This window comes from Acipenser ruthenus, chromosome 10 (genome assembly GCF_902713425.1).
Source record: "Acipenser ruthenus chromosome 10, fAciRut3.2 maternal haplotype, whole genome shotgun sequence".
Taxonomy (NCBI): Eukaryota; Metazoa; Chordata; class Actinopteri; order Acipenseriformes; family Acipenseridae; genus Acipenser; species Acipenser ruthenus.
The window spans coordinates 39533211-39561209 of record NC_081198.1 but is presented as its reverse complement, the minus strand read 5'-3'; the positions used below and the strand labels follow the sequence as shown (position 1 = coordinate 39561209).

Sequence of the window (27999 nt, the reverse complement as noted above, 5' to 3'; positions counted from 1 at the left end):
TTTTTTTTTAATAATTCTAAGTGATTAAATAATCAGATTGTTCAATCAAAAACACGACCACCATTTATTTATGTAGCCCACAATTTATTATAAATCTTATTTAAAAAATTGGAGATAATGTATATGGAAATAGAAAGAAAAACAAAACAAGACAGAAATAGTTATTTTACAGGGAGAAATCATCCCACTAATGGGTAGCAATAAAAACAAGTCGCCCAAAGATATGCCTTCTTTTAAAATGTACTCAATCACACTGATAAATAGGCAGTTTAAAAAACAAACACACACCTTCCACCTGCATTTGTTACTCACTTCTGGTCTTAATAGTAGCAATTTGTATTTTGTGTTGTTTAATTGTTTTACTCGAGTGATGCTGTTTCTTGTAAATACTTTCTCTTCATACTTTCACCATCAATGATGCTTACAGTAGACCTGGAAAGACTACAAAAGCCGATTCATTTCCAGAAAACATGGTTCTACAAATCAAAGTTCTCCCAATTATGTGGAAATTGATTTAAAATGACTACTTATAAATGTCTACTGGTCACCTTAAAATATATAAAGACCAAATGTGAGTTTGCATTGATTTCAGAAATTTCCTGTTCTATGTATTGCATTTAAATTGCTTTGTTTAGCTCTTAAAGTAATTGGCCTTAACGTACAGGCCAATTAAATACTGAAATTCTTAACAGTGTAAAGTTCATACAACTCTGTATAATCCACTCCCAAAATAAAGTGCCAACTAATTACATGTAGTCTATATCAGAAAGGCTTCAACATGTCTTTAAACTGCCAATAGTGGTTATATAACTAACCAAGTTACAATAGCAGTGCAGGAGAACAAACCAGAGAAATGTTAATGCAATTATCTCCATCTCCGCTGTACTCCGTTTTGGACCGAGGAACAATCAAGGGCTTTTTCTTATCACTACCAACCAAACATGTATTCCATGGCTTTCGATACTAAACTCTCATCTTTCCTTGGGGTCTGTCTGTCAGTAACCACCTAAAAAGATATTTATTAAAAAAAAAAAAAAAAAAAAAAAAAAGATAATTAGGTTAGAGTAATCAATCTGACATGTAGACATATGTTTTTGCCAGTACCTTTAGGATCAGAGTACGCTTTGCATTCAAAACAATTTGACAATTACGTAATGTTCAATTAATCATTTGTGTAGTAGTGTTATATACCTGATAGTCACTGCTGGAGGCTTTGTATGCAGCAGCAAGAGGTCTCATGGAGGTCGATCGAGGTGTATTTGCAGGATGGGATGGAGTCGCAATCATTTTAATTGGAGGAGTAAACACTATTGAGGAGCCAGATGTTGAACCTTTATCAGAACTCTCCATGATACTCTGAAGGAAAAGCAAAAACAATCAACTTGTTTATCACTGCAAAAACAAACGATAGTACTATTGGTATTACAAATGTTATACATATTTAAAATGAACAGCAAATACACTTTTGACATCTTTAAAAGGCTAGATTGTTGTGGAACACTTTTGCATTATGGCCAGATGGATTTCATTAATATAAAAAAAAAAAAAATCATAATAACTACTCACCTTATCAATGCATGGTTTAACCCCAATCATGATAGCTTCTCCAAAGACCTTTCCATCTTTACTGAGTGCTTTTCTAGCTTGGAGTTTTGACTGATATTGCATGTGCATCCAATTTCCATTGTTAGACATCTACAGATATTACAAATAAGAATTTTGTACAATTCAGCAGTGGCATGAATGTGTAAACATGTGTGAGAAATCTACTGTTATTTTAAAAGGAAAATAAGCATAATTTTTAAATTTTAGAATGTTCTTGCTAATCATGCTGGTGGCGCCAAAAACAAAAGTGGTTTCTTCTTGCATTAAGAAACTGTCTACTTAAGTAGAAGCCTCCCAATGATCAAATATGTCAAATGTTTAGGATCTTCACTCATGTTCACCACAATCCCATCAATGACATGTTTAAATGTATCCTGCTTGAACACTAAGTTCATGCTACCTGTACTTCAACATTTTTACCTAGAATTCTTAATGAGGATTGCCTGAATTAAGCACTGTGCAGCGAGAGGGAAAACAATGTGTACTGTTTGCTATGGAGAATTGATTCCGAGAACAGCATTCAGGAAATGGAAATTTCAAATAGGGTTTCATTTTTTGCATGTACCGATTCAATAATTTAAATGTACAAGTTACACGCAGACCAAGTTCAGTTGTTTAATCTTACAAATTAAGTAAGAACAAATAATTGCACCTACCACATGTTTTAATATGTTTCCATACTGTGCAAACTGTAGCAGGATATAAGAAGCAGATGCTGGAGGAAACCTACAAAATAAAAAGGGGTGGGGTTGTTAATATATTATTGTGCTACTTCTAAATAATGCTGCCTTATCCTGATAAAGAAAGTAATTTATTTCACAAATACTATATAACGATATATATAGATATATATAGATATATAGATATATATATAGATATATAGATATATAGATATATATATAGATATATAGATATATATATATATATATATATATATATATATATATATTACACACATACAGATATATAGATATATATATACAGATATATATATATATACACAGTACTGTGCAAAAGTTTTATGCAGTAAGAATGCTTTAAAAAATAGACATGTTAATAGTTTATATTTATCAATTAACAAAATGCAAAGTGAGTGAACAGAAGAAAAATCTACATCAAATCAATATTTGGCGTGACCACCCTTTGCCTTCAAAACAGCATCAATTCTTCTAGGTACACTTGCACACAGTTTTTGAAGGAACTCGGCAGGTAGGTTGGCCCAAACATCTTGGAGAACTAACCACAGTTCTTCTTAAATAAGATTTATAATAAATTGTGCTTCTCTCTCTTCATGTAATCCCAGACAGACTCGATGATGTTGAGATCAGGGCTCTGTGGGGGCCATACCATCACTTCCAGGACTCCTTGTTCTTCTTTACGCTGAAGATAGTTCTTAATGACTTTCGCTGTATGTTTCGGGTCTTTGTCATGCTGCAGAATAAATTTGGGGCCAATCAGATGCCTCCCTGATGGTATTGCATGATGGATAAGTATCTGCCTGTACTTCTCAGCATTGAGGAGACCATTAATTCTGACCAAATCCCCAACTCCATTTGCAGAAATGCAGCCCCAAACTTGCAAGGAACCTCCACCATGCTTCACTGTTGCCTGCAGACACTCATTCGTGTACCGCTCTCCAGCCCTTCGGGGAACAAACTGCCTTCTGCTACAGCCAAATATTTCAAATTTTGACTCATCAGTCCAGAGCACCTGCTGCCATTTTTCTGCACCCCAGTTCCTGTGTTTTCATGCATAGTTGAGTCGCTTGGCCTTGTTTCCACGTCGGAGGTATGGCTTTTTGGCCGCAAGTCTTCCATGAAGGCCACTTCTGACCAGACTTCTCCGGACAGTAGATGGGTGTACCAGGGTCCCACTGTTTTCTGCCAATTCTGAGCTGATGGCACTGCTGGACATCTTCCGATTGCGAAGGGAAGTAAGCATGATGTGTCTTTCATCTGCTGCAGTAAGTTTCCTTGGCCGACCACTGCGTCTACGGTCCTCAACGTTGCCCGTTTCTTTGTGCTTCTTCAAAAGAGCTTGGACAGCACATCTGGAAACCCCTGTCTGCCTTGAAATTTCTGCCTGGGAGAGACCTTGCTGATGCAGTATAACTACCTTGTGTCTTGTTGCTGTGCTCAGTCTTGCCATGGTGTATGACTTTTGACAGTAAACTGTCTTCAGCAACCTCACCTTGTTAGCTGAGTTTGGCTGTTCCTCACCCAGTTTTATTCCTCCTACACAGCTGTTTCTGTTTCAGTTAATGATTGTGATTCAACCTACATATTGAATTGATGATCATTAGCACCTGTTTGGTATAATTGTTTAATCATACACCTGACTATATGCCTACAAAATCCCTGACTTTGTGCAAGTGTACCTAGAAGAATTGATGCTGTTTTGAAGGCAAAGGGTGGTCACACCAAATATGGATTTGATTTAGATTTTTCTTCTGTTCACTCACTTTGCATTTAGTTAATTGATAAATATAATCTGTTAACATGTCTATTTTTGAAAGCATTCTTACTTTACAGCATTTTTTCACACCTGCCTAAAACTTTTGCACAGTACTGTGTATATATATATATATATATATATATATATATATATATATATATATATATATATATATATTTTTTTTTTTTTTTTTTATGGATTATTTTATACAGAGATACTGTTCGAATAAACAAGCAGTAAAGGTGAAATATCCTAAAGAAAAAGCTGCATAATAAAAACACAGTTTACCAACAAAGCAATACCAACCCAAAAACTGTAACCCATTTGTCATCTAGATGGTCATCTGAAGAAAGAGCCTCTCCTTGAGTATAGAAAGGATCAACCTGAGCCGGAGAGAGGGTGGCTTTCCTCTGCTGCCCAACAGCAGGACTAAACACACTTGAAGCTAAAAGGCAAACAAATTAACCAGTTATAAAAGCAAATCACAAATCTAAACAACCATAGCATATCATCTTAGACATATTTTTTACTAAAGTTACAACCCATATCAAGAAGGATCCCCAGTACTTTCATTGGTTTGAATATGGCACAGTATATATAGCCAAAGCTGATAGTTGCCTGCCTTGACTAGAATGCTGACCAGGTGTGTGATATGAATAAATTTGTTTCAAGTATATGCAACAAATACATGCAATTTTACTGTGGCAGCATATGCAGAAACATGATCAATTATGCATGCAGTCACAATGAAGGTTGAAATAAGGACACAGAAATGCACCATTTATGAAAAAAAAAATTACAAATCACCTAGAACTTATTTTTAAGATTTACCTGTTCCAGGGGTGGTTGGAGTCATCCCAGACAATGGGGTCTGCATAATTGAATAGGCAGGCTGTGGGATAAGAGAGAATTAATTGCACCAAAATCAGGAGATAAACAGGATATAAACTCTATAAGTAAAACGATCAATTACTTACTTGTTTTCTTGAACTTATTGGCGTTAGACCAACCCCTGGACTTGCAAGTTCATCATAAATACTTCTAACTGGGGGTGCTCCACTCTTGTCCTTTGGAGTAGGGACAACTGGCTGAGGAGGTGAGCCACCTGAATAGATGTTAAGGGTAAAAACAAAAAACAATAAACAAACAATTCCATAATAATATTAATAATACTAATAATACTATTTTAAATGAAACTACAGCTTGGAGGGGGGTATGTCCTTTCTTTATCCAATGGCTTTCAACTCTCAGGCCAGTGAGAACTGGGTTTGTGTGTAGCACTACTTCTGAACACACATGGCTGTGACATTAATTTTTCTCTTTAAACCCTTGCTGTGACTGCGGTAATGGAAAATGATAATGGTGCACAATGTGGATTCACAGACAGCTAAATGACCATCATTTCCCATTTAAATGTCCCAAGACATTTTTGTTTTCCCAATTAGATTAAATAACAACGGAAAAAAATCAATTATATATAAAAAAAATTTGCCATTATCTACACAACACTAGTTATCCAGGACTCCAAAGTAGATGCTATACAAAGTTAAACATTACTGAATGCAGGGAAAATAAGAGCAACTAAAAACAAAATTAGGTTGGTGTGCAATAAATTGATTTTCCATTTTCTCTGGTGAGCTTGAATTTTCAGTATATTACTTTTCAGGATAATCCCAATGAACAAAGTGAAGAGGAGGCGCTTAGCGTATAATAGAAAATGGTTATCCGCAAGTCCATCATTATCAGTCATGAGGCAGGAGGCCCAAATGAATGTAGAGTGATGACAATGTCAATGACGATATACTATCAAATGATACACACAGTGACATAGAACTGGATAATACCAGGCTCGGGCCGAATGTTGAAGATGAAAATCACGGCATTGGTAATTTCAGTGAGGGACAGATATGGGTCAGCATTGACAATCATGTCATCGTCAGACTCTGAAACGTTCTTGCTCTGAGCGGCTATTGCTCCCTGCCACAGAGATTGCCTCAAACTTATTGCCCCTTACCATATTCCCCTGCGGCAGTTGCCCTGTCCGTATCTCTCCAATTCCTACATGTACCTTACTGTGTGTTGTGTGCATGTCTCCCATGAGTGAGTTGGCTTGTCTCCATGTCTCCTCCCTCCCACTTACCTCTTGTTCTCCAGTCATTCTGTCTCTGCCTGATAGCTGACAACTGTACGGGAAACACTTCAGTCTCTGCTGACGTTTGGGCCGGACAATAAAAGAACATTTCATTTGACACCCTGTCTCAGTGTCATTTCTAGAACTCACAAGACTGGATCACCACAATATTTTTTTGTTTATACACTGTACCACACTTTTTATTTTTAATTTAATTTTGTTTTAATTTTTAGGTTCCTTTTTTTGTTTGTTTTTGTTCTGTGTTTTTTTTTTTTTAATTAAGAACAAAATATAAAATCAATTAAATCTTGAATACAGTTTTTAAAAGTTTTATAGCTAACTATTTTAAAAAGAAAATCAATGTATATCTCAGCTAACATTAATGCTACACTACATTCATTTGAATCTTTTGTATTTTATTTTCATATTTGTACACCAATCGTTGCGAGTAGAAATAACTATTTAAATATCATAATGTGCATTTCTTTAATAGTCCATTGTTCTTAAAAGGTTGTATAAATGTAAAAGTACTGTAACATTGTGGCAACGTTTTCACAATGTTCTGACAAGGTTTTGGCAACAACGTTATTCTCCAACGGCGTGGCAACGTTTTTCAAACCACACAAATTAACATTGCTGCAACGTTGAATTCCAACGTTACCATAACTCAACATTGTCACAATGATTTTAAAACACAGAATTGTTAACTGGGATGGTCCGCAAAAGTAAGTTAAACTGTGCCAGGAGGCTCACCTGACATAAGTGGGGACCTCAGTTCCATTCCACCTGCAATGGAGCCGCCGAAGGTACGAGGCTGAGGAGATGCAGGGGCTGGCAGGTCTCCCATTAGAAATCCAGGCAAGAACTGAGCGCCTGTTCCGGGCTTCGGTGAGGTGGGGGATCCGAGTGCCATTGGTTCTGCACCTATTACAGTATAACAATGTAATCATAACAAGTCTTAACAACAAGTCTACTTGCATTTCCTTCATAATAAATGCATCTCTGTTTCAGCAACAGAATGGAACAGGAGCACTTTTTATTCAAGTAAGAACAATAAAAGATATCCGTGTAAATTTAAATAAAAAACAAAAAGAAAGTGTTTCCACATTCTATTACGGCAATACTAAGGTATGTTTGTTAAACACGCAATAAAAGTTATTTCCAACTGCAGACTGTTTTTAAATAGCACCCAGAAGCATCTGTTAAAAGAGCAAATAGGAGCAATAATAATAATATCTTTGGCCAAAAGTTATATGGGTGCGCGCTCACTTCTTGCACTGGGAATGTCCAACATTCCGTAGATCTTGAATGAGCAACAGTTTGCTCGTACACAAATAAACGTTTCCAGAACAAAGTTCGGGCAATACAAATATAACCGGTCCCACTGCATTATATAAATCCAACCTCATTAATTAAAAGATGGTGCCTGGGAGTGCAAGCCTCGGTCTGCGGTAGCAAGTTACAGCAGGCACATTACCTACCCCCTTTCCTCCAGAAACACATATTTTAAACTTCAGGCTAAACCTACCCAACAGCAAAAAATCTTGAAATGTATTTTTTGTAAGTCGCCCTGTGTAAGGGCGTCTGCTAAGAAATTATATATATATTAGTACTCGCTGAACTTAAGTTGTCAGGCTCTACAGACGTCAATATTAAATTAAACGTATGTATACTTTTCAAAAATACTGTAATGTTACATCAGATTATTGTGACAATATGCATACGGCTAAATATACGTACTTAAGTAACAGTCGTAAAACGTTAAAATGAAACAGCGAGCAAGTGGGAATACTTTTTACCTAACACAATATAGTGACAGTGAGGGTTCCATAGTGTAATAAAGAAGAAGCGACAAAGAAACTCACCTTGAAATTCCATAGCGAGACAATACAGAATATTTGAAGACTCATATACACGTGGAGAAACAATAGTACAATAAAAACCTAATCTATTTTAGTCACAATTCAAAATTTCAAATAATGGCGGAAATACAATGTGCTTTTCACCAACAGCAATGCATTGTGGGTTTACGTCACTTTTATGGGGAAAGCAGCAGTGTAGTTGGGAAGAAGCATCCGTTCTCTGCCTGGTTAGTGTAATAATAACTGTAAATGGACTCTGCTCAATATTTTTGCATCCACTGCCATGTTGATTTTCAATTGATTTTTTTTTTTAAATTCAGTCTGTTACAACTATATTCCGTCACTGACCAGAAACAATAGCACAAGTGACTCCTCCCCCATTTTTTTATAGAAAGGATAACCAACATTCAAAATATGTTAAAATTTAAATGAACTTAAACGCATTCTAACAGCTCTTTACTTTCATTGCTTTAATACATTAAGTGCTGCACCACTTGGACCACTGATATATATATATATATATATATATATAGAGAGAGAGAGAGAGAGAGAGAGAGAGAGAGAGAGAGAGAGAGAGAGAGAAAGAGAAAGAGTACAGTATTTCTTAAATCTAAATGTCTGCAGCCAAGTTATACTTATAGAAACACTATGCTTCACCTTATGACATTTAGTGAAAAAACACTTACCAAATTTGTATTTAACTACTAATTTTAATTTCTTGTTCAACTTTTCCATCATGCTGATAGCTAGTATAATTTTGTATTCATAGCTGTAGCGGAGAATAATTTTGTATTTATAGCTGTAGCGGGGGTGTAATGTGATTTAATAATTGTTCAATATGCTATATAACTACAGTCAAATAACCTGGTGCGGTGGACGGTGGTAGAAAATGCATTGAAACTAACGCTATGTGTATTGCACATTTAATTAATGCAACACGTATATTGTTGAAATGTTAAATGATCAATGAGACTTTGTATTTCGCCAAAATAACTATTTTTGCAGAACCCGTGGTGTGACAAAACTTGTTAGGTCAGTTTGCAAGGCGAGTCTGAGCGTAACCAGCCGGGATAACGAGATAACACTTTCTCAGAAAAAAAGCCTTTTTATTCATACATACTGTATAACTCGTGTCTTCCAATGTATACTTTGGTAGGCCAAAAGGTGTCGCCAGTGTTATTAAATTCCAGCTTGCTATGTTAATGAAACTTCCTTCTGCAAATATCTTAGACGCTTTCCTATTGGCTACTGCAACAGGGTTTGTGATCAACGTGGCGCTCACAAAACGTACTGACGTCATATCAATATCTTTTTCAGTCAGTGATTCCGAGTAAAAAGTGGTAGTATCACAACGGCATTGGAACAGGAATCAGGATCCGCATCCGGTTAGGTGTGTAAAAAAATGTAATGTTATTAGCTGGTGCAATAGTTTAACTTTTCATTATTAAGTTAAACGTAGGTCTACAAGTACCGAAAAATGCATGCTATGTGTTTCTTTACCTTGTCATAATTCTATTGTACTGGATCCGGTACGCGATTGCATGGGTACCGGTAAAACGCAGCATCCTAAGTTGTCCTAGTAATGCGGTTAAGTTGTTGTGTTGTTTTAAACGAGTGTCCTTTAAGAATGTAAAAATGTACCATACAATATGTCACGCTGAGGGCGTGTGCCAGAGGTTTATCAAAGGTGTGCTGGTGTGTTGCCTTCATATTTCAAGTTTTCTCTCCGATCTCCAGTTTATTTAGAGTTAGCAACAAACCAATAAATAAGTAAATAAGTAAAATAATGAAATCATGCTCGCTAACATATCTAAAAAATGAGTAGATAAATAAATAGTTTCTGACTGCTGAACAGAAGTGTGTTTTTGGAAAATGCTACCTCTCAAATGTTTGCTGATGATTTATGTGTGTGTTGCTGCAGATAATGATCTTGTTTGATTTGCAAACATTGTAGATAAAATCTTTAAAAAAACTAATTTTAAACACTTATCAACTTTTTATTTCCGGTAGAAAAGGTGCGATTGGGTTTACTGTGTGGATGTGCTGGTTTGCATGTGAGGCAGAGGAAAGAAGCTAATCTAAAAGGTCTTTGCAGGTTTCACTGTACTTTAGTAATATTTTTTTTCTTTTCTTTCAGATTATGTTTTGGATTGTTTACATAACATTAAACTCCTCTGTAGTTCATTCACAAGTCTTGTCTTGGTTAGCAATAGGTAGTCAGTATGTTTCAAGAAGCTTGCATACCTATTTTCATTGTAGAGCAATTGATAACTCTTGATAGATTTTTAGCACCAGAGCAGTGAGATCAAAGGGTGATCATTATCCATTGAAGGTATATGTGTGAGGGAGGAGAAGGTCTGGAGACCACAATTTCAGAGAAGCCCGCAAGGACAATTAGGATGGGTTAATTTGGGACCGTAGTAAGTTTATTATTTTAATGTAAAGCATGTAAGAAACAGGCAGACTGGACCAACCTGTGTGTGCTATTACGCTGTAAGCTGTAGTGCGATTTGTGGATCAATTCATTTTCCAAAGTGTTATTGTTTTATAAATAAACTACATGTACTAATATGTAATCATTATTTTTATTTTTTCTACAGATCGCAGACAGCAGGAAACCAGTTCATCTGAAAAGCTTGAAAGCACATCCTAACAAATCATTGACAATGAGGAACTTGTATGCTGTTTGCCAATAAAAAATAAAAAAATAAAAAAAACAAAAAACATTTGAACTACCTACACCCTGAAGACTGCTTGAATTAAGCTCACAGAACTGCACAATGGAAAGCACTCTGTTTAATGCACATTTCCGTAGCTCCAACCAGAGACATTTAAACATGAAAGTTATATATCTATTTGTTGTGATTTGTTTAACTGTTGTCGTTTACACTGATGAAGATTATTATAAACGTCTTGGAGTGTCAAGAGAAGCAAGTACGAGAGAAATAAGGCAGGCCTTCAAAAAGCTTGCCCTGAAGATGCATCCTGATAAAAACCCAGTAAGTAAAAAGAATGACTAACAGGTCACATTGACACACATTTCCAGTGATTTTGTGACGCCTGCCTCAGACCTTCTCAGATAACTACTGTGGGTGTCTAATCAGTCAGTGTATTCATTCTAGTGTGTTATCCATATATTGACACTAGCGGCCCATTCACACTGGCACTCCTACCCGGGTCCAGACCTGGGTCATGGCTAACCGGGTCACAATCCTGTGTAGTGTGAAACCACGTCCGTACCAGGGTCCCAGTGACCCACCTCATGATGTGGGTCTACACGCTTTGATCCGGGTTGAGCGAGACAAAATGCTTGACGGCCGTTCTTGAGCCGACACGGTAACAAACAGCCACGCCTGCGTGAAGGTTTCACTTCCGCAAGGAACATTTCTGTTTATTCTTTTTAGCCATATTTTTGTTGATTGAGACACAGCAAGAGTCAGATTGCAGCAGGGATGAAGAAACATTTGCTCTAATTAAAAATGTGGCCGATGGTTCAATCCAGAGAAGCTTGGATGGAAGCGTCAGTAACAAGCTGCTTCCAGGGCACTGATACGTGCATTGTGTACTTGCATCTGTCACCCAGGTCAGCCTTGCTGTATCAAAAGCAGTGTGAGATTGCGTAGCCGACCCGCATGACACTAGGTCCTGAACCAGATAGGTTCTGACCCGCGTAGAGCATGCAAGAGTGAAAGGGGCTTAGGAGTGAACTGGTACACACCAGCTTGTACATGCTGCTCGCATGCATGCTGTGGATCAGGGCTTCCCAACCCTGGTCCTGGGGACTCCATGTGACTTCTGGTTTGCATTCCAACTGAGTGCTCAATTACTTAACTAGACCCTTAACTGAACTAATAATATGCTTTAATTTTACCTTTTTAATTGTTCTCAGCTCCTAAAAAGTTGCAGAGTTAAAGTTACTTATAAAATGTTAAAGCTAACTTGTAATCTGCAACTGTTTAAGAGCTGAAAACAAGTAAAAAGGTCTAATTAAGCAAATTATTTGTTCAATTAAGGGTATAGTTAAGTTGGAATGAAAACCAGAAGACACAGGGGGTCCCCAGGACCAGGGTTGGGAAGCCTTGCTGTAGATGCATGTAACTGTTGGTACTTCTTTCATATTGACAAACATCACTGAATATTGGATATAGAGCAGATATCACACTGTAAAGACACCGAATCAGTAGGCTTTTCCAGACAATATATTAATCCTAAAGTGGAATGTTTTCTATTCCCCAGGATTAGCATTCATTTAGAATGAACTGCTCTATTTGTCATATCAATCAAAAGCCTGGTTCTAACGTGGCAAAATGTATCATTTTTTTTTCGTGGACTCACAAACTGTACAAAAACTATAACAATTTAGTGAAGAATGATGCTTCAGTGCTAGATAACATCCTGTGTTTGTATCTGTGTGCAGTGAAAAAGTACTTTAACTGTATTCTGTCTTTGGGATCTTAACTTTGAATACAGTTATAACTGGTGGTCAAAGGGGATGTCAAATTTTGACACGCCTAGTACAGTATATGCAAAAAGGTGAAATTAACTTTTTATTATTTTACCAGAATGATGAAGAGGCACATGACAGGTTTTTGAAAATAAACAGAGCTTATGAAGTTTTAAAAGATGAAGATCTCAGAAAGAAATATGACAAATATGGAGAGAAGGGGCTTGAGGACAACCATGAAGGAGGAAGATATGAAAGCTGGAATTTCTACCGTTATGATTTTGGTAAAAGATATGCACCTTTCTAAGTAAAATTTAAGATGTGTTTTGCACATGGCAAAAAATATATAAACTATTACACCTACTGTAGAAACGTATATTTGTACATCAAATGGATCTATGATCACATGTCCTGAGGATTCCAATCTGGGTTCCAAGACTCTAGTGATGTTGTGAAAAAACTGTGAAATCACTTCCCGTAGTTTGAGTGAGCAGGGTTGGCAGAAACATTGTTGATTAAAGCCTGGGGATTAGACACCCAAATGTTTGTGTTCTATGGTTTCTGAGTATTGCTGTCAGCCTCAGAATCCTATTTTTATAACCAGAAACCTGAGTTTTTATGTCTGTTTTCCTGCCATTTCATTGCTGTCATTCTGGTGAAGAAAGTAAACCGTATTATTTTGGGCAACCATGTTAAATTGATGCCTGATTTTTGTCATTTGTTCAGGCATCTATGACGATGATCATGAGATCATTACCTTGGACAGAGGAGACTTTGGTAAGTACTCTAGTAATATTAAAAGAAAATTGTCATCAAAACAGTGTTTGTGTTTACTTAATTCATTTCGTTTTCATTTTTTGATTGTGTGTTCATGTTTTGATTGTGTTTTGTTGGATCAGATGCAGCTGTTAACTCTGGTGAACTGTGGTTTGTGAATTTCTACTTCCCTCGATGTTCGCACTGCCATGATCTAGCACCAACGGTAATTTTATATTTTAACATTACTGTACTAAACTGAAATCTTTAAACATCGCTGGCATAATCATCAAGGCTATCTTGGTTAACTGTATACAATTATGATGTTGTGTCTAGTTTATAATTCTACCTGTCTGTCTATTGTTTGTAAAAAACAAATTATATTTTGTTATTTGTAATTACCTCTGTAGAGCTGCTTTGAACCACTTCTGTTCTTGTACCTATTCCATTTTCCAGTAATATACAGTATATTGTGATAATACAATAAAACACATCTACAGCTAAATGCCAGTCTATACTGCAATATATATTATAGTGGAGAGAATTTGCTAAAGAAATGGATGGAGTGATCCGGATCGGGGCTGTAAACTGCGGTGACAACAGAATGCTCTGTCGATCGAATGGAATAAACAGCTATCCCAGCCTGTACATTTATAAGGCAGGAATGGTATGTATGAACAATATATAGCACTGGACAATTGCCAAATACCAAGACACAATGCAAGTGCTTCTGTGATGTGCCTGAGTAGTTGGTACTAGTCTGCCATAATTTCACTTTTTCCATCAATACCTATTTGGGAGAGCTTGATGCATGTTGCTTGAATCTAAAATACAAAAGCATGATATTCTTACCATATGTTTTATTTTTAATATAATGTGTGTAGAGAGAGAGAGAGAGATGCGCGCCAATGTTTTGTTTTTTTTTGTTTCTAGAATCCAGAGAAGTATTTTGGAGACAGAACAAAGAAAAGTCTTCAGGATTTTGCTATGCAGTTTGTGAAAAGCAAAGTAACAGAGCTGTGGGCAGGTAAATGATACTTCAGCAGAAAGAGATGCATCTCATTGCCCCAATTATTAAAAGAACAGGACCATTAACGTTATGTTGTTTTTTTTTAGTTCGTCTAGAACATTTACTTGCCTTAATTACCTAGATGTTAATAAATATTATGCTAAATTGGTTTTCACTGTTAGTAAGAATGAAAGTGACGTCACCACTGGTGTAACATCTTCCTAAATTCACAATAGCACAATGCCCACTATTTATCAAAGCTTTTTACTACAATGTGCAATCTCTCATTTTTGGGGCAAAATGGGCAATTTTACAAAATTAATTTGCACTGTAATGTTGTAGTTGATCATGCTTTCCTCAGCTTTATGCTCTGTTTATGTCTTGCTTTACATTGGTTAACCATGAGTTTTACAATGCTTTACCATTTTTTAGGCAATTTTGTGGAGGCTGTCGAAAAAGCTTTTAGTTCAAGAACTGGATGGCTAATAACGTTTTGTGCAGAATCAGGAGGTAATACTGAATATTATAGAATGTGAAAATTTAAGTGTGTGAATTTTTAAAAATAAAAGAGCACTCCCTCTTTGTTCCACAATCTGATGATTCACAGTTTTAGTTACTACATGGACTGGCTATATTGACTGTAAATGCTCAGTTTCTTATGTTTGTGTGTCTAGAGCAGGGCTTCTCAACCCCGGTCCAGGGGACCCTCTGTGTCTGCTGGCTTTCATTCCAACTGAGCTCTCAATTGCTTAACTAGACCCTTAACACTAGAACCGACACGGTTATACATATAAAGTAACATATGTTTTCTCTTGCGTGTGGCACTCGGTGCAGCACAGAATCCATGTTGAGCTGCAGCAGCCTGCTGCTTTGCAGTTTTCTGATCTAAATGCTTCTAAGTGCCGAAGCGCTGTGGCTAGCTTCAAGATGAAGTCAATCCTACTGATATTTTTCCAGGTGCATTCCTTTACAAAACGAAGGAATTGATGGCTGACAGGGTCCAGTAGAGACAACAGCAGGCTTGTATGTATGTGTGTGTGTGTGTCTATATATATATATATATATATATATATATATATATATATATATATATATATATATATATATATATATATATAAATAGAATATTGTAGGTTATATTTAAAATAAAAACATTTTTGCAATCCTGCCTTTCAAACGACAGTATTTAATACATGTATTTAGGAAAAGTCATAAATGGACAACTGCATAACTTTCAGACACGCATGATAATTTTAATTTGTCAAACCGTCAAAATGACTGCCGTGGCGGTTCTAGTGTTAATTGAACTGATAATTTACTTAATTAGACCTTTTTACTTGTTTTCAGCTCTTAAACAGTTGCAATTTCAAGTTAGCTGTAACATTATATAAGTGACTTTAACTCTGCAACTGTTGAAGAGCTGAAAAAGATCTAATTAAACAAATTAACAGTTAAATGAAGGGTTTTGTTAAGTGATTTGAGAGCTCAGTTGGAATGAAAATCTGAAAACCCAGAGTCCCCAGGACTGGGTTTGAGAACCCCTGTTCTAGAGGATAAGGAATTGAGTGCATGGACTGACCATTATGTTCACCTGACCTGTATCCTATTGAATATGTGTGGGATGTTCTGGAAAGAAGCTCATTGCACAACAAACCACCCACCATTTACCCTTGGTGGTTAATCTATTCTGTAAAAAGTATATACTGCAAATTTAAAAAGATCTTCTAAAATGATAGCTACATTTTCACAAATTGCATTAAACAAGCTTTTGATTAATATGTAATGTGGTGCTTGCTAACCTCTTTCTATGAGCTTCACTGAACAGAACAGTTTCAGTTCCCACAGTAGCAGGATACAGACCCCCACTGTACTGATGAAACAGCGAAGAGCGAGATAAGAGATGTACCAATGGAAACTAGCTGGCACTATGTTTGTAAAAGAATGCCTTAAAAAAAACAAAACCAAACATACTATGTTTGGTGCCCACTATACGGTAAAGAACATATGCTTGCAATTTAACATTCTCCAAACATGTGTGTCAATGTAAGGCAGCGTACTGTGTGTGGTCAGTTTTTATATGTACTGTATGTGGCTCCAGCTAGTACCAGAAGTAATGTTTTTTACGTGTAATAAAGTTGTAAGCTACTGAGGTTCATTAATTAATTACTGTTGTAACAGTTGGTCTTTATAATAAATGTAAATAATATTAAAATGTTGTTTCTTAGACTGCCTGGGATCAGAAACTCGTCTCAAATTAGCTGGGATGCTGGTAAGCAATACTACATTTGCTACAGTACATTGAAATACATTGTTTTTTATGCTGATGGTCTAGCCAATAAACCATATAGTAAATAGGCATTTTAGGGGCATTTTATTATTTTATCAGTTTTTACCCTCATTTTTAATTTTTTTTAATGATTGCATTTTTAAAAATAAGTTTGGGTTTAAGGTTTTATGTTCTAGAAATCAAAAGTCCCTTTTGCCATTTTTGGCCTAGAATGCTGAATGCTTGTGTGACAGGGGGTGTGGGTTATCCACTGACAGGGAGATGCATGGAGGTTGCAGTTGAGAACGCCGCTTGGGTGCACAGGATTTGTTTACAGGAAATACAAAACCATGTGACGCTACTGGCAATGGTAACGTCTGAGTGACAACAAAACGGAAACGCAAAAAAAAAAAAAAAAAACGCTGAAAAAACCAAAAGGATGCCGTGAATCCAATGAGGGCTACTTAACGGAGGTCCTGCTTAAATAACTTGCTTGAATGAGTTCTTAATCACAAAAGTTAAGTTTCTTTGTCCGGCTAGCGGCTGCTCCTATGGCCTTGGAGCAGCCTCGGTGTGTAGCTGACCCCTTTTTATCTCAAGATGCTCTGTGGGACATGCCCACCTGCTGGTTAGGGATCCGCAGTTGGCCTCACCAGCTGCTTTTCCCCCCGCAACCAAACACAGCAGGTAACTGTCCCAGACAGAGCCCCGCCCTCAATTATTCACAACAAAACTATTTACATGATACTATGTACAACACACAAAAACCACAGAGTGAAAATAAACAAAACAAAAACATGCATTCCTATATGCAAGGCCTCAGCCCTGACACAGCTTGGTTTTCACTTGTTTTCTGTTGTCTTGTTGTAGGAAGGCCTGGTTAATGTGGGGTGGATGGACTGTTCCATGCAAGCCCAGCTTTGTGACAGTTTTGATGTCACATCTAGTACTACAGCTTATTTCCCACCCGGAGCTACCCTTAAAGACGGTGTGCTGGTATGTACAAGTTTATAATGGCCCGTATAATACCATTTTCCATCTGGATTGCAGCTCACTTTAATGGAGGAATATACCAAATTAAAATTCAGTGCAAAGACCACATGGCCCGTTAATTAAGGTTTTGCAGTTTGTGTAATGTAAAAGTGTACAAACCTAATGCTATATATCATTTTCTTGTTCTTAGTTTCTTAATACCCTTGATAGAATGGAGATTTACACTGAAGTTATGCAACATTTACCTGATTTGGAAGAGCTTACAAGAGAAACATTTAAGGTAATGTGTTTTATTTTTATTATTTGCAAATAAAATCTGTGTATTTCTTAGTTAAAAACATCTTCAGTTTCAGAAATTTTAAAGTGCTGCTTTTCCCTAGGAGAAACTGGCCCATCATCGCTGGCTTCTGCGTTTTACTTTTGGTGAGAAGGAGTCAGGCACACATGAATACAAAAAGCTTAACGCGCTTTTAAAAAAAGACAATATACAGGTATGTTGATGTTTGTGGGGGCTGATGGTCATGATATAAATAAAATGTGCATGCAGATATGTTTTGCATTTTTATTTAAACGCCTATGATGTTAATTTGTTTATTCGTACAGTATTTATTGTATGTGTATTTAAATTTTGCTTCTCAATAAGCTCCTATGGCTTTAAAATCCTATCCAGTTATATACATTTTGTGTTACAAGGGCATGTAGAAACCCTGTAGAAAGTCATTGATAAAGGAGTTGGAAGTTGAGAATCCTGTTCTGTTAAGGTTAAACATATGTTTTGTGTTAACTAGGTTGGAAGGATTGACTGCCAGTCAGAATCAGATTTGTGTAATTCTTTATACATCCACCATCCAAGCATAGCAGTCTTTAAGGGCACCGGCATAAATCATTTTGAGATCCACCATGGTAAGAATCAGTTTGAAAAGAAATGATTACCGTGTGCAAATGCTTCTTTATAAAGCGTAATAACTTGGCGAAAGATAACAACTTACTGTCTGGAACATGAATACCTCTATGTAAGACCTATTTTTGTTTTTTTTCCAGGGAAGAACATTTTGTATAATATTGTTGCCTTTGCAAAAGATAGTGCTAGTGCCCATGTTACAACACTTGGACCAGAAACCTTCCCAAACAAAGAGAAAGAGCCTTGGCTTGTGGACTTCTTTGCACCAGTAAGTTTGGTTTCTTTTATATGCAAACTTATACACATACATTTTTAAGATAATGTATTTGTATGAGGAGTAATATAATCGTGTTTAGCTGTGTGCTTGTTCTTATTTGAAGCTGTAATCTCTTACAGTGGTGTCCTCCTTGCCGTGCTCTGCTCCCAGAGTTAAGGAAAGCTTCGAAACATCTCTTTGGTAAATTGAAGTTTGGCACGCTTGATTGCACTATCCATACAGAGCTTTGCAGTATGGTAAGAATATTATGCAAACTGTATTACCAAAATTATCTACAGATCAAACTGTATTACACAACCTGCCCTCACAGGAGCATGTCTACATACTGAGGTTTGCAGTGTGATAAGAATATTATACAAAATATATCCAAACTGTATTACCAACAATATCTACACATCACACTGTATTACACAACCTGCTCTCACAGCAGCATGTCTAGAGGTTTATGCATACTGATTAGTATGTGTGGGCAATTATATATTTGTAATATTTTGTGGAAACTTAAAAAATACTATTATCTTTACTGCCGTTATATATTTTATATGACTATTTGTAACATGGAAAGTACTTCAACTATAATTTTTGTTCTTTCAAAAATATGTCTGTTTATACTTTGTAAATTTACACTTATATATTTTTTTAATTTTATTTTTTTAGTACAACATCCAGGCCTATCCAACAACAGTTATATTCAACCAGTCAAGCATTCATGAGTACGAAGGCCACCACTCTGCTGATGGGATTTTGGAGTTCATTGAGGTATACTGCAGATGAAGCTTAAGAGTTTGTCAATTATATAACCAACAGTACATCAGTATCTCATGCTAGGCCTGTCTCCTATAGGGGCAAATTACTTCTGCGACGAGTCAATAAACCAAAACGTATGGTAAATTGCTTGGGCCCTTAATGGTCCCGGACTCATGACATATAAATGAATTCTGTTTGATCAACCTAGTTTTTGTTCCTAAGTTAAAAGATGAATGCCGGTCTGGTACCAAACTGTTCTACCATGCTTGTTTTTTGGGGCCAGGGTTATTGTAGGTTAATGTTTGTTTTCCAGAATGTAGATTGAATTATTAAACAGTTTTACAGCGAGGTCTTACATTTTGAAAAATAAAGATGTTGTAAAATACAAGAAAAGTGTATGGCAGCCCTTTTACATCAAATGTCTCCTCTATATTTCCACAGGATCTTGTGAATCCCTCAGTAGTAACATTTAACCCCGAAACATTTGATGAATTAGTAAAAAACAGAAAACTTGGTGAGAGCTGGTTGGTGGATTTCTATGCCCCGTGGTGTGGTCCATGCCAGGCACTGTTGCCCGAATGGAAGAGAATGGCCAGGGTAAATACAGAAAAATACTGTCAGTACATCTTTATTTTAAATGTAGGTAAATACATATTTATTTATTTATTTTACTACGTCTTATTTTAGCTTCTGAGTGGAATTATCAACGTTGGAAGTGTTGACTGTCAGAAGTATCAATCCCTCTGTCAACGAGAAAGTGTTCGTGCCTATCCTGAAATACGCTTCTACTTGCCAAAATCTAAAAATGGGGATGACTATCAGTATGTATTATCTATTCTGAAATGTACCGATTTTTATTGTTTTATTTTCTTTTTTGAGCTTGAATTTAGTACATTTCTTCTTGGCACAGTACAAGGTGTATAGCATTTTTACATTTTCTAATCTATATAACATAACTTTCGATTCATTGATGTTAAAACAGCCTAGTAAAGTCTTAAAAAAAAAAAAAAAAAAAAGTCATTCTAACTTATTCATTATTAAATAGATATTTCACCTGAGGTTTACTGTGTCGAGAGCATCCTGTCTGGAGGATAGTTTGACTGTCACTATCTCTCCCCCCACCCCCCCTCCATTTCCAATTAAAGGCAGACATTTTGTAAGACAAGTACATGACAAAGTCATAGACATCAGCAGTGTTACAGTTCTAAAGATGCATTCTTTTTTATTTTTATTTATTCTTTTACAGTAGCTACAATGGGTGGCACAGAGATGCACATTCACTAAAAGCTTGGGCATTAGGGTAAGTTTGAGAAATGTATTTTTGACTTTCATACCATTGTGTCAATATCTTAAATTAATCAGAGGCCTCAGAGTTTCATGAAGATCAGTTTTTTTTTATTTTTTATTTGTGCTATTAAAAGTAGGTGTTTTAATATTGGTAATTTAATTAGTTTACAATGTGCATTTAACACTGAACAGTAAGTGGTAGTTTGTGTTAATAATGGTTATCATTTATAAATATTTGGAAGTTCCTACATTTGAATAACCATCACTTGTTGTAAAGTGTGACAAACTGTGCCAAATATACCTTGTTTCTTTCTACAGAACTCTTCCTCGTGCTTCAGTTGATTTAACACCTGCAGATTTTAATAAGAAAGTACTGAATGGAGACGACCACTGGGTTATTGATTTCTATGCACCTTGGTGTGGGCCGTGCCAGAATTTTGCCCCAGAGTTTGAACTTCTAGCCAGGGTAAGTTTAATGTACTGAGAGGTCCCTACTTGATGAAAGCATGTGACTACAAATTCAAAGCAATGGTGAATATGTTAATATTAAGGTCATACCTACATAGTTGAAAACAGTAAGTAATGCACTTGTTGTAAACACTACAGGATGTTCAATAACCCTTCCAACTACCACATACATAATTTAACTGTGCATGTTAGTCCGTACTATCAGCAACCATCAAACCAGGGTTTAACATGCTATTCATTACAAAACACATGTGTACCCCAAAATACAAGTTACTGTAGCTTAAAAACAGTGTTTCTTCTCATAGTAAAGTTACATCATGCATATCCTGACTGCATGAGTGACTGTGTCTAGCCATGTGTAGACAAAGCTCAGTGCCTCTGTGTGGTTTGTTTTTAAGTTCATCAATTTATTTACCAGTGAGAGATGCTGTGTTAACTGCATTGTAAACTGATATGATTTCATGTTCTACAAGATTCCCACAGTGCCCAGCCAATAAGCCTTCCTTCTATCAATGATCGATAATCTTCGTTCGAATTTGCACGATAATCGATGTCAACATCAGGGTTCGATTTCCAACACTAGTACCTGCTCATGATGAGACGTAAAATATGTAATTATACTATTCATTTTAGACCTGCAGTGTAACATTTAAACAGGCATTCTCTAGTCTAGCGCCAACTCTCCAATTTTATGAAAAGATTCATTAATCTGAATAAGGACGTTTGACACAAGCGATATTCCATGCCATACAAAACTCTTTTGAGTCGTTAAATCAGCTTCTTTACTGAACTCCGAAAGCAGCATCTGCTTACAGCTGAGTCGTGGTTTTAAAGAGGCCAGCTTGTTTCACCTCAAGTCTGATCCAAGAGGATATTCAGATTTGTTGTGATTTGTTTCATAATGACGTGTGAGGTTGCTCGCGATTTGTTGCAGATGAGACACAGAGGTTTACCACTGTTTTCATTGAAATCAAACTCTTCTCCCATTCTGGCTTAAAGCCTCATACTTCTGTTTATTACTCATGGATGGTTTGCACAATGCCATTGTGTCCACCAAACGAAGGAGCACTTAATTCAGAATTATGAAATTGACTTTCAACACCACATCTGGCTTTCACTCAAGGTGATTGAAATACGCATGCGTCAGTGCGCGGTGTCGAAGGTCATCAAGTGAAAAAAATGTCCTTGCAGTGAACATGCAGGCCCAAAGAAACTGAAGATGGAGAAGTGAAGATAAGAAAGAATAATTAACAGGAATGAATACAGCTAACACAAATAATAAACTTATGTGTTTATTTTTACTTTTTCTCTTTTTTCGTTTTTGTTTATTATTCTTTCTTCATTTCATTCGAGCCTCAAAGTGTGAGTCATCCAGCATTTCACCGGGAGCCACATACGGCTCGCGAGCTGTGGTGAAAATGTAATTGAAGCAAATACTTTTAAATGGATAGAGAATGTAGGATGGTTGATTTGATTTTCTTCTCTCTTCAGTCTGTTAAAGGACGTGTAAAAGCTGGTAAAGTGGATTGTCAAGCTTATCCACAAACATGCCAGGGAGCTGGAATAAAGGCTTATCCTACTGTCAAAATGTACCCCCACCTTGGGGAAAAGAAGGTAAGCATTAATATCAATTAACATAATGAATGTTTCAAGCCAAACTTGATTTGAACCATTACGAAAACACTAAGAAGCTGTTGCAACAAGTCATCAAAGACACAATACAGTTGGTATTATTCAGCACAAAAAAGAAAAGTTATCTGAAATGCATCCAGAAGCATCTCAAAAAATCAGTAAAAACATGGATTGGCAACCCATTATATACACCCACCCACTCTGTCTGCCCACTTTCCAAAACATGATCATGATATACAGTACAGTGGTAGCTGCTGTGTCACATGGTACTTATTCTGTGTATTTTCTGTCTTTTTTTTGTAGACAAGTGCAGAGGGAGAATATATAAACAGTCGAGAAGCCACAGTGATAGCTAACCTTCTGAATATGCGGTTAAAACAGATATCCCCTCAGTTACAGGACCAATCCAAACTCAAGGTAAGCCTCTGTATTATATATAGTTTTCCATTACCATGCTTTTTAATCCTACCTAATTCATGGTGACAAGAGTAATGAAAGCAAAAAATGGAATTAAAGCATTAGTCATTTGTCAGTAGCTGCTTTTATTGCCTTGATGGCACTTAATTAATGTAAATTGGATGCCAGCATGGGTAGAAAATGTGGAACCGGGTGCCTTTTGTGAAAAATAATAGGTAGGGCATCCATTTGGGTAATTAATACAAAATCAAATAAATAAAAAAAAAAACATTGCATTAATCTAATCACAAATATTGATATTTGTATATGTATAGCACACAGTTTATAAATTCTGTAACATTAAATTACAATTAAGTCATCCGAGATTGAATAGTTAATTGCAAGCAAAAATGTGCTCCATGCTGTGGGATTAACAGAACAATACCAGCATTGTTGAACTTTTTTGTTTTCTGTAAATTGTCAATTATAATAGCTGGACAGTAAAAATTGTAAAAGTATTTTAAATGCATCATTGTTCCCCTTTTATTTCAATACAAAATGTGTGTTTACAATGTATTTTTCATTCCATTTTTTTAATTAATTGTATGTATTTATTTTTTGTAGGATGAGCTCTAACAGATTGGGACAACTGCCACAAAATTCCTTTAAACGTTTGAGAGATGCACCACCCAAAATGTAGTAACAAAAAGATTTTCAGGACGAAGCAAATCTTGGATTTAAAAAAAAAAAAAAATGTTATATTGACATGATGTGTATATGTGGGATAGTCTTTGCTTTCTACTTTGGAAAGGTGTTTTTCATTTATTACTGTGCTGTTACTTGTGGCTGTCAAAGGTTAGTTTATTTAAATTGAATTTTGTTAACATCAAGATAAAAATAATCTGATTGAGGCATGTAATTCATTCTTGAACTGCACCAAAGGATTGAATTAGAGGTTAATGTTTTTGACAGGTGGTGGAATAATTCTACTAATATACACGCATACAATGGCCTCTTTAGGTAATTTGAGCAACTGTATTTTAAAATAAGCAAAACCTGATGGCAGCAAAGTATTGAACATTGTTTGGCAATAAAAAATGATCTTGTAATAGGCTGAGAAATTAAAGCAATGAATGCAGACAAGTCATCATTTAGGCCTTTAAAATAAGCTTAAAACTATTCTATAAACTGCTGCAGTCTTTTTTCATTTAGGATTTTTTTTTTTTTTGTAAAGAAAGTCTATTTTGGGATTGTAGTTGTTTTAGAATTTTATTTTGATTTATGAAATATAAATATGGTGTGCAGTATTTACTTAAAAGGCCACAGCAAACATTTTGCTATAGGTAAATTACAAAATGTAAGCACACTAAATGCAGAATAATTATCGGAAGAGGGCGTCGAACCACTTATTTTCTAAAGCAAAATAATCGGGGAGTTTACAGAAACAATCACTGCAAAGATGTCTCCTGACTCCTCTTCTTGGTAACCTATGGAAATTGGCTGCCACAAACAGAAAACAAAAAACATCTATAACTGCACTGTAAACAATATTAGCTGCTGTGTGTTTGTTTTTACTTTAAAGAGATATATGAATGCTTCTGTATACCTTTTACAGAAACTGGTTTTAAAATACACTCCAAAGATACTATGTTGCAGTTAGATTGCACTTTCATTGTGTCGTATCAATTATTCCTTCTGCCAAGTTTTATAACAATAATAAAGTCTGATTTTTTTTTTTTTAAACAAAACAAAAAAAGCATTATGTTGGTGATTTTCTTTTGTAAAGTGTGTTGGTGAAGCCAGTTTAATTCATCTAAATATATACTGTAAGGTAATTTGCATTTATGAAAACGATAGAAAAAATACTAAATAATAACAATAATGCATTTGAACTTGTGTGCGTCTAAGTTAATAAGACTAGCACAATCTGTACACAAAGACGGCAGTATTGCTTACAATTTATTATTTTTGTTAAATTTAGTAGTCGCCAATTTAGTTTTTTTGTTATTTTCTCCCCAATTTAGCAGTGTCCAATTATTTTGTTTAGCTCAGCTCACCGCTACCACCCCTGCGCTGACTTGGGAGGGGCGAAGACGAACACACGCTGTCCTCTGAATCCTGTGCCATTAGCCACCTGCTTTTTTTCCACACTGCAGACTCACCATGCAGCTACCCAAGAGCTACAGTGTCGGAGGACAATGCAGCTTACAGGCAAGCCCGCAGGCGCCCGCATGGAGACCCTGACCGACCTAACCCTCCCTCCCCCCGGGTGGCGCTCAGCCAATTGTGCGCCGCCCCCTGGGAGCCTCTGTCCTTGGTTGGCAAAGGAATAGCCTTGGCTCGAAATGGTTGCTTACAATTTTTTACAGTTTCCACAACTGCCCACTAGATGGCAGCAAAGTAAAGCAATACATATCTAAACCAGTGCTGTTCTGAATTATGAAATGTCGTTTTAACCAGGCAGACTTCTGAGAAATTGAAAATTAATGAATAGATTATATGTACTGCCTAATCATAAATCAAGTAAATTAGGACACCCTCTTTATTTGAAAGAAACTCTTAGAGAATACATCTAACATTCATAGATATGTTAAATCATGTCTCGGTGCTCTTGACCTTATCAGAATGATTTTCACATGTAACCACTTAATGTTTTTTTTTTTTTTTTTTTTAACCTGGTTTTTAAACACACTGACATTTTACCCATAGGTGTCATAATATTTTGACATAGAGCAAATTTTGTTGATTTTAACTTAAGAGAATATTTGGGTGCCTTTACACTTTTTAGCAATTTCACCTGCATGAAGCACTCTAGGCACAAACTTGCTGAATTAAAGGTATGATATTAAAGAACGGGTGACTTCATTTCACTGGTGTTTAAAGTCTTATGTTTCTCTTATAAAAACAAAACAGGAATAAGCTACCTTAAAAGAAAATATGGTAGGTATTTATAAAACACCAAGTGCACCAGTAAATGCTTTGCAATCTTAGGTTTTTGTCAAGTTTATCTTTTTGTCAATGCTTTGAATACAGCAGTCTCCAGAAATTAATAGTCAGTAATGTGGCTGTGATGAGCCAAACTAGTACTGTATATTATCTGTTTTTGTCACAGGTTTCTTTTATTACAGTTGTGTAATATCACCATTTTCTTTATACTGTATCTGAATAGCTCCCTTCCCTCTTTCTTCACCCAACTCCATAATAAATGTGCTGTACTTTAAACTGCCAAAGTTTCCAGTTTTGTCACCAAGACTCCCAAAAGGTGAGAGAATGCATTTTCCAAGCTCTTTTTTTTTTTTTAACTATTGGAATAATTTTTTAACAGGGTCTGCACTTCTGATCACACTTCAGGATAAGGATAATCAATTGAATGTGTTTTAAACAAAATAAATCATATATTTCTTAATCATACCCAGTTATTTTGGTGTGCATTTTTACTTAGGCAACTGATTTCAATTAGTCTTCATTCCTAAAATATTTTACTGCCTTTGGCAGCCAGGCAGTGACACATGAGACATTGCTCTGCTTAGTGACAAACGCTTTTGGCTGAACCTATTGTGTGTGGTGATTTGGTACATTTTGCACTGAGAGACAATACACTTATCTTTGACTCGGTTTTTGCTTGTATGAACAAGCACGCCAAGTGATTCTAGAAAGGCATTTTACCCCCAGTGTGAAGTGTATTTCTAAGAAATAATTCAATTCTGGAAAATGTCAAACTGGAAATGGACTGTAAATTGATTTTTTTTTTTTTATGAAACCATTTAGTAATATTATTTATAATTCATGTGCTAAAAATAATTATAGCTGTAAGCAAAGCTGTGCTATGTACCTGCAGTGGACTCCTAAATAAACTTGGATCATTGCAGTCTTTATTAGTTATGGACACATGCAGAGCTGTGGACAAATCCCAATACATATTTGGGTTCATAACAAATACTTCCATATCTCAATTATGACATTTAGTTTTGATTCTGAAAAAATGCATATACAGTCAACTCTCTGTACAAATTTTAAGGGACCAGCCAAACAAATTGTCTTGTCAGTAATTGTTATCATCAGGAATCTAGCCAAATGCATACTCTGTTTTTAATGAAGTTGCAGTAACAATGAAATCAAATTTCAATTACAGTACAATTAAATGTATTATAAATGTAAAAGTACTGTGTATTTTGTTGGAAACTATGGCTGTATGTTAATGAGCTGCACTTGAAATCTGCATGCCCCACACCAGGGTATTGAGCAAATTGAAAATGCTGATGACTTGCATCCAGTTTGCTGTTCATAGGCCTGTATTATTGTATCCTTTTTTTCGGAAGGGGCCACAGTCAGTGAGTTTAAACGAGTGTTAAAAAATAAAAAGGCTAAAAATAGATAATTACTACATCAATAGATCATCCTCGTCCTTGCCATCGCCATGAGAACTGTGGCAGCAACAGTGAAGGTTTCACCTTGAGTCTAATGGGCGCTGCAAGATCCTGGGTCACATATAATACTGTAATCATTTAATCAAATTCATGTCAGTTCTCTTCTGTCAGTTTATTTTTTTATTTTTTAAAGAAGATGAATGGTTCCTTTAAGACTACTGGGACCACTGGGCTTTGCTTTATAAAGATGGCATGTTCTTTACAAAGCATAAATAAATAAACAGGCCAAAGGCTGGGTTTTTTTTCTTCTTTTTTTCTCAATTTCGGAAGCGTATCATGTTTGCTGCTCCCAGAATGCACCCCGAAGTCTGGAAAGAGACATGGTAGAATAAACTGTTAAAAGC

At 36.0% G+C, this 27999-nt stretch overlaps 2 protein-coding genes across 4 annotated transcripts; one reads left to right on the top strand and one right to left on the bottom strand.

The window, feature by feature from the left end:
• Positions 1-63: 63 nt before the first annotated feature.
• Positions 64-9275, bottom strand: LOC117412791 (nucleoporin NUP35-like). Of its 2 annotated transcripts, none has more exons than XM_034021375.3 (9): positions 9173-9275; positions 6944-7114; positions 5037-5164; positions 4891-4951; positions 4366-4504; positions 2262-2331; positions 1567-1695; positions 1192-1356; positions 64-1006 (listed from the first exon to the last, which is right to left on the bottom strand). In XM_034021375.3, exons 2-9 carry the CDS (start codon positions 7101-7103, stop codon positions 929-931), a joined length of 930 nt encoding a protein of 309 aa, XP_033877266.2. In that variant the 5' UTR covers positions 7104-7114; positions 9173-9275; the 3' UTR covers positions 64-928. The 2 variants fall into 2 exon arrangements, with proteins under 2 accessions (XP_033877266.2, XP_033877257.2); XM_034021366.3 differs by lacking the exon at positions 9173-9275 and adding an exon at positions 8056-8227.
• Positions 8261-24337, top strand: LOC117412781 (dnaJ homolog subfamily C member 10-like). 2 transcript variants are annotated; one of them, XM_059032227.1, is made up of 23 exons: positions 8261-8279; positions 10653-11051; positions 12615-12780; positions 13223-13273; positions 13396-13478; positions 13788-13919; positions 14186-14279; positions 14694-14771; positions 16487-16530; positions 17398-17523; positions 17711-17800; positions 17901-18011; positions 18309-18423; positions 18562-18689; positions 18818-18934; positions 19356-19457; positions 19887-20042; positions 20133-20266; positions 20692-20745; positions 21051-21198; positions 22692-22814; positions 23136-23249; positions 23853-24337. In XM_059032227.1, the coding sequence occupies exons 2-23, from the start codon at positions 10833-10835 to the stop codon at positions 23862-23864; spliced, it is 2397 nt and encodes a 798-aa protein (XP_058888210.1). In that variant the 5' UTR covers positions 8261-8279; positions 10653-10832; the 3' UTR covers positions 23865-24337. The 2 variants fall into 2 exon arrangements, with proteins under 2 accessions (XP_058888210.1, XP_033877246.3); XM_034021355.3 differs by lacking the exon at positions 8261-8279 and adding an exon at positions 9299-9442.
• Positions 24338-27999: the final 3662 nt, after the last annotated feature.

What these genes read in the sequence shown, in the direction of transcription:
- LOC117412781 (XM_059032227.1), top strand. Translation starts at nt 10,833, where the DNA reads ATGGAAAGCACTCTGTTTAATGCACATTTCCGTAGCTCCAACCAGAGA. An exon ending in GCCATGATCTAGCACCAACG is followed by an intron (nt 13,479 to 13,787) that starts GTAATTTTATAT and finishes TATATATTATAG; the next exon opens with TGGAGAGAATTTGCTAAAGA. An exon ending in AGTTTGAACTTCTAGCCAGG is followed by an intron (nt 21,199 to 22,691) that starts GTAAGTTTAATG and finishes TTCTCTCTTCAG; the next exon opens with TCTGTTAAAGGACGTGTAAA.
- LOC117412791 (XM_034021366.3), bottom strand. An exon ending in AAATGGGTTACAGTTTTTGG is followed by an intron (nt 2,332 to 4,365) that starts GTTGGTATTGCT and finishes TTTATTTTGTAG; the next exon opens with GTTTCCTCCAGCATCTGCTT. An exon ending in GAAACATATTAAAACATGTG is followed by an intron (nt 1,696 to 2,261) that starts GTAGGTGCAATT and finishes TAATATCTGTAG; the next exon opens with ATGTCTAACAATGGAAATTG.